Below are 7,187 nucleotides of genomic sequence, written 5' to 3'. Positions count from 1 at the left end.
TCTGCGTGCAGTCACACAACCGGTGCAGCTTGAAGCTTACAGCGGAGTGGTACAGCCTACAGACGTGGATCGAATGACTGTGGAGTCTACTAAACAGTAGGACAAGGTAATACCAGGCCTAATGGAGAAAGCACACGGCTGTAGTTTTTTTTTTTTTTTTTTTAAACTGCAAGGCAGTATACGCAGTATACTGCAAGCAGAAAAAACAATAGTAATAGACAACCTCTAGGGGCAGACTAGGCCATGCACAGTGAATGTGTGAGCCGAGGTCGCCCAGAGTACTCGACTCAACAGTGGGCACAGCAGAAGCAAGGTCCCGCTGGAGGAGTCTCTCTCTGGTATTTTTCGAAGCTGCCAAAGCAGAGAAAAAATATAAAAACACAGGCAGCAAGCTGCAAGGTTAGTAGAAGCAGACTACAGTCGCTAAGCAATGTAGGCTGTTGAAATAATATATTTTTTTTTTAAAACGGCGTGCAGTTGCACAGTGTTTGCTCAGGATTCAGATGCTGAGTTCTGATTCCGGGGAAGTGGCAAGCCGACTTCCAGCAAACCGACTGCAAGTGAATTACAGAAACTCGAAGAGAAGGGCTCTTTTTAAGAGACAAACTAACAACTGGAAGAGGTTAGTATATAACGACCTTACTTACCTGGTTGTGAGAGGCAAAAGAAGATTTCAGCTCTGCGGAGTGACTACTTATTCCCTTGGTAAGTGGGACCGAAGATATCACTCCCCGGAGGGGCCTATCGACAGCTTTGATATAAAATGCTCAGTGAATATCCGACCTGTGGCAGGCATATCCCAAAAGTTTTGGTCGTCTTTGAATTGAAAGGGAACCGTGCAACAGCTTCATTGATCACCTGTACCGTGTGCTATAGTGACACTAGCTGTAGGCTACGTGGATGAAAAAAAAAATACAATTATTAAAGCGCCAGAGGGTTGTTTGTGTGTTAATTTCTTGTACAGTACATTACTACGTTAAATTTCTTGTACACCATGTAGAGTATTGGAGTGTTACAGCTTTAAGCAATGTATGCTAGAGAGGTCAAAGGGCAGAAGGCGGGAGCGAGATGAAAAAGGTTTTGTCTGGAGAACGGGGTCTGGTGCATGGCTGGTTTAATAAAAAAACAAGAGTTCACTTATTAAACACGTCTGGCGTGAATACTTTACATTGGCGACGAGGATAAAACTGCTCCGAAGGTTTAAAAAAAAAACAGAATGGCGGCATACGGCAAAATTGAAGAATATAAGGCAGAACAAGAGGACTGGATTCAGTATACAGAGAGACTGTCCCAGTATTTCATCGCAAATGAAATTAAAGAAACTGAAAAGCAACGTGCAATCTTGCTTAGTGTGTGCGGGGCTAAAACGTATAGCCTTTTGAGAAGTTTAGTGGCTCCACTTAAACCTAGTGAAAAAACATTTGCCGAGCTCGTGGCAGCTCTTACAGAGCATTATAATCCGAAACCATCAGCCATAGTACAGAGATTTAAATTTGATAGCTGTTCTCGCAAGCCAGGCATATCAGTAGCTGGTTTCGTAGCGGAACTCCGCGCACTTTCAGAGTATTGCGAGTTCGGAGACACATTGAATGACCGTTTGAGAGACAGACTAGTGTGTGGAATTAACGATGAACGCATACAACGCCGATTACTGTCAGAGTCGACGCTGGATTTCAGAAAGGCACTGGATATTGCGCAAGGGATGGAAATTGCAGCAAAAAATACTTCCGATCTACAGGCTACAACAAGCGGCATTCTACTGTTAAACACAGGTACGGTCAATGAGATTTCATACGATAAATCCAGAAGACAGACCAGTTACTCAGAGAACCAGCACAAATTGCCATGTTATAGATGTGGGGGTAAGCACTCACCTGATGTCTGTAATTTTAAAGATGCTGAGTGATACTCCTGATGCTGAGTGATACGTGGCCATGTTGCCAGAGTCTGTCGTAGTAAAAAGAAAGATACACGGAAACAGCCCAGGAAGGAGGAATCGATGCACGTAGTGGAGGAGGAAAGTGAAGTGTATACAATGTTCAATGTAAGAAGCAAGCAGCAGAGGGAAAAGCCAATCACTGTAGAGGTTATTATAAATGACCAAGTAACCACCATGGAGATTGATACTGGAGCTTCAGTATCAATAATTAGTGAATCAACTTACAACAGAAACTGGCCTTTGGACAATAAACCTGAACTTACCACATCTGATGTGGTTCTACGCACCTATACAGGGGAACAAGTTCCAATACTGGGGTCCATCAGTGTTTTGGTTAAATACCAAGGACAAGAGATATATTTACGACTCACTGTAGTTAAAGGGGAAGGCCCCAGTCTGCTGGGTCGGGACTGGTTAAAACAGTTGAAACTAAACTGGACAGAGCTATTTTGGACACAAGCTGCAGGATACCAAACATTGTTGGAGAAGCATAGCGAACTCTTTCAAAGTGGTTTAGGTACACTCAGGGGAACGACAGGAAAAATTCAGGTGGACCCAGCAGCTAGGCCACGTTTTTTCAAACTGAGACCAGTCCCATACGCCATGAAAGACAAAGTGGATCAAGAACTGGACCGATTGATAGCAGAAGGGGTTATTGAACCAGTACAGTTTTCTGAGTGGGCAGCCCCAATAGTACCAATCCTAAAAGCAGACGGCAGTGTACGTATATGTGGGGACTACAAGGTCACAGTTAACCAAGCGGCAAGGATAGATACATACCCCATTCCCAGGATTGAAGATCTTTATGCTACGCTCGCAGGAGGACAGGAATTTACAAAAATTGATTTGAGCAACGCTTACCTGCAAATTCTACTGGACAAAGGATCCAAACCTTATGTGACCATTAACACACATCGGGGACTGTTTTGCTATAACCGCTTGCCTTTTGGAGTGTCAGCAGCACCTGGCATTTTTCAAAGAATAATGGATTCGCTCTTACAGGGCATACAGGGTGTGTGTGTGTACCTTGATGACATTCTCATTACAGGCAGAACTGAACAGGAACATCTTGCAAATTTAGAGGAAGTGTTACACAGGCTCTCACAGTCAGGAATGCGTATAAAAAAAGACAAGTGTGTTTTCCAGGCTCCTGAAGTCATCTATTTGGGACATAAGATAGACGCAGCCGGTCTACATCCCGTGGAAGAGAAAGTGAGAGCCATATCAGAAGCTCCAGCCCCAAAATCTGTTACTGAGCTAAAATCCTTTCTCGGCCTGCTCAACTATTATGGACGTTTCTTGCCAAATCTGTCCACAGTTTTAGCACCATTGCATAAACTGTTGCAGAAACAGGTCCGGTGGCATTGGGGTTTGGAGCAGACAAAGGCGTTTACGCAGGCAAAAGCTCTGCTGCAGTCTTCAGACGTACTGGTGCACTATGATGGTAAGAAAGCCCTGGTGTTATCATGTGACGCTTCGCCTTATGGATTGGGAGCTGTGCTTGCACATAGGATGTTGGATGGTTCAGAGCGGCCCATCAGCTATGCATCACGCTCTTTGGCACCTGCCGAGAAAAAGTATTCTCAACTGGAGAAGGAAGGGCTGGCTGTTATTTTTGGCGTAAAAAGGTTCCATTGCTATCTGCTGGGCAGACATTTTACAATAAATTCAGATCACAAGCCTCTCCAGAGCTTGTTCAATGAAAATAAACCAATACCCCCAATGGCCTCGGCTAGAATTCAGCGCTGGGCTCTAACGTTGGCTGCATATGACTACAGTTTCCGATATAAACCGGGGGAGGACCTTGGCAACGCAGATGCACTGAGCAGACTTCCTTTACCAGAAGGCCCACAAAAAGTGCCAATGCCAACCAAAACAGTTCTTTTATTGGAATGGCTCTCAACGTCCCCGTTAGATGCGAGACAGGTCAGCAAGGCTACCGAAAGAGACCCAGTGTTATCAAGGATACGCAGAATGGTTACAAATGGTTGGGTGGGGTTGCCAAATAGGGAAACCAAGCCTTATTTTAGCAGGAAACAAGAAATAAGCATCATGGAAGGTTGTCTCCTGTGGGGAGCACGTGTCATCATTCCACCTACACTGAGACTGCAAGTTCTAAAATTACTGCATGAGGCACACCCAGGGATAGTGCGCATGAAGTGTTTGGCACGGAGCTATGTGTGGTGGCCGAAAATGGACCAGGAATTAGAAAAGAAGGTCCAGGAATGTACCAGATGCCAAGCAAATCGGCATGCCCCTCCAGAGGCACCGCTACATCCCTGGAAATGGCCACAAAAACCATGGGAAAGAATTCATGTGGATTATGCTGGTCCTGTTAATGGAAAAATGCTCCTGGTGATAGTGGATGCGCATTCCAAGTGGATCGAGGTCCACCCGATGACCTCGTCCACAGCTGAGGCTACTATTGACAGACTCAGAGTCACTTTTGCTGCTTTAGGACTGCCAGAATCAGTTGTTTCCGACAATGGACCACAGTTTGTGGGAGAACTATTCAGGCAGTTTATGGTCCAAAATGGCATTAAGCACATTAAAACATCCCCTTATCACCCCTCCTCTAACGGTTTAGCAGAGAGGGCAGTTCAGACAATCAAGGAAGGATTAAAGAAAATGGAAAAGGGGAATATGGAGTCGAAACTGATCAGGTTTCTTTTCAAGTACAGGGTGACGCCCCAAGCCACCACAGGTAAATCACCAGCGGAGCTCCTGATGGGACGGAAACTTCGCACCCACCTGGATTTGCTATACCCAGATGAGAGAGCCAGGGTCGAGCAGAAACAGGCGCAACAGAAAGCAAATCATGATATACACGCCAGACAACGGTTCTTTAAGGTGGGGGACAGTGTGTTTGCTCGCAACTTTGGCACAGGGCCGCAGTGGTTGTCAGGCACCATAAGCAAACAGACAGGTCCAGTGTCATACGTTGTACAATTGCAAGATGGTAGAGCCTGCCGGAGACATGTGGACCATGTCCGTAGGGGTTTTCCTAAAGAACCTGAGACAGATATGCCGCAGCCTGACAGTCCCCAACTAGAAGTAGAGGACACTGTGTCTGACCAGCCCAGTGTGGACCAGGGTGACTCAAGGACAAAGACACAGGATCAGCTTGCAAACTATGAAGAAGAACAGGAGATTCTAGAAGACACTTCTGAGAATCAGGACATTACAGTGGGGGACCAAACAGAAGACACAGCCCCTTTGCGTCGCTCTAGTCGTATCCCGAAGCCTCGGGTACTGATGGACTGGTAAAAGCTAAAACCAGATAGTTACAGGCAGTTACGGAAGAGAGGGCAGAATAATCCCTCATAATTGTCTGGAGGAACAGGGTAGTCCACCCCTGTCCTCATAGTGGGGTCAGGGATTGTTTGTGTTCTTGTTCTACATGTTATTATTAATAATAGTATTTTGTTTAAAAAAAAAAAAAAAAAAAAAATGAAAATATAGGGGTTGACAAATACTTAAAGTGGGAGGAATGTAGAGTATTGGAGTGTTACAGCTTTAAGCAATGTATGCTAGAGAGGTCAAAGGGCAGAAGGCGGGAGCGAGATGAAAAAGGTTTTGTCTGGAGAACGGGGTCTGGTGCATGGCTGGTTTAATTAAAAAACAAGAGTTCACTTATTAAACACGTCTGGCGTGAATACTTTACACACCACTTTCTTTTTTTTAAGTTTATAAGCATGTACATGAGTTTGGATTTGCAAGTGGTAGTTTGAATTTTAAAAACAACTTTTTTGCCAATTCTTTTTTTGTTTTCTAACTTTATACTATGATTTTTTTTTTAAAACATAGTATAACGTTAGATCAATATACATTAAACCAGACAACAAACACTAAACAGCTTTTGTACCGCATTTAAGTTTTAAGCTTACGTAAATAAAAATCTATTGATTGACCCACCAATAAGTAATTTCTTATTGATACTTTGAAAGAAATAATATAAAATACCAACAACGATTTCAGTTATTTTAGACACAGTTTTATTTTAGTTGGGCATTTCTCAGTGCTGGCAGGATGCAGACCTGTCTGCTCCATAGTTCTTGTGAACTCGATGACCGCAGGTACTCTTGATTTACCTTCCATGCTGCTGACACTCTTCTCTCTGTCTCTATGTTGTCACGTGTTCCTCTCACTCATAAAGAGGCAGGGCTTGTACACATCAGAAGAAGGGCTGGGGTTATTGAAAACAAAACTGATCGTGTAATTTATTTTATCATAAAGACTATGACTCGAGTCAAGTGGAGACTTTTGGGCCGAGTCTTGAATCGAGTCAAGTCTTTTCTTTTAGGGACTTCTCTCATCGAGTCTTGTCGAGTCATTTGATAACAATGACTCAAGTCAGGTCGAGTCACCGAAAATTACGACTCGAGTCATTACAACTCTGGCCTGGAGTGCTCGTGACCGTCATTAGCAGTATAAGCTAGGTAAGATCTGGCAAGCACTGCATGTCTGTATCAAGATATGACAGAAGGAGATATGCTTGGATTAATGCAACTTGTCTTGTTTAGTTTTTTATGACATTCTCTTTCAAGTTGTTCCACCCTAAAAAGGAAAAATCCCAAAGTATTCTGCTGCAGGTGCATGTAAGTTATCTTTTGTTCTTGCATGTAAGTTATCTTTCGTTTACCCTCCCTAAATATTCTTGCACTTGCTACAGTCATGATGTTTGTTTTTTGTTTGTTTGTTTTATGCCCTTTGTGTATGACAGCTGTGACTGGTATACTGCACTGTTGTTTGAAAACTAACTGACTAAATAAATCTTCAGTCATTAGAAAAAACAAGGTCGGACATTATAGTCACCATGCAACAACCAACTGGAATGACACAGTAGTCATTATAGGTGGTAACAGGTAATTTTCAGTTTCCTGGGAAGCATGTTAATAAAGGTTAGGGTTAGGGCTACACTGATGGAAATTAGGAATTATAATTTGTTAGTTTCTGGTTCACCCAGCTGTTAAAAAAGAAAAGAGAAGGCAATCATTTTAACAGCAAATCCCGCAATTTCAATGGAAGGAAAGTTAGATTGACTGTGTTATCCTTAAGCCAGGAGCACTAGTTCTTGGACAGGCATTAGAATCTATTCAACCAGTGTAATAATCTAAAATCCTGAAATAACTGCACTGACCAGTTCCAACCCGAGCCAGCATTGCTGTAATGTTTGGGTAGGGCTGGGGTAATGAAACACATGTTACTTGGTACTGTAATTCTTTGTAACAATCATTATGGTTAGTAA

The 7,187-nt window shown here is 43.3% G+C and overlaps 1 protein-coding gene across 1 annotated transcript; it reads left to right on the top strand.

Moving 5' to 3' along the window:
• Window positions 1-1,216: 1,216 nt before the first annotated feature.
• LOC117407206 (uncharacterized protein K02A2.6-like) lies at window positions 1,217-5,491 on the top strand. The gene is made up of 2 exons (XM_059034151.1): window positions 1,217-1,902; window positions 1,945-5,491. Exons 1-2 carry the CDS (start codon window positions 1,217-1,219, stop codon window positions 5,204-5,206), a joined length of 3,948 nt encoding a protein of 1,315 aa, XP_058890134.1. The 3' UTR covers window positions 5,207-5,491.
• Window positions 5,492-7,187: the final 1,696 nt, after the last annotated feature.

This window comes from Acipenser ruthenus, chromosome 12, assembly GCF_902713425.1.
Source record: "Acipenser ruthenus chromosome 12, fAciRut3.2 maternal haplotype, whole genome shotgun sequence".
Classification (NCBI taxonomy): Eukaryota; Metazoa; Chordata; class Actinopteri; order Acipenseriformes; family Acipenseridae; genus Acipenser; species Acipenser ruthenus.
This window is presented reverse-complemented; position numbering and strand designations above follow the sequence as displayed.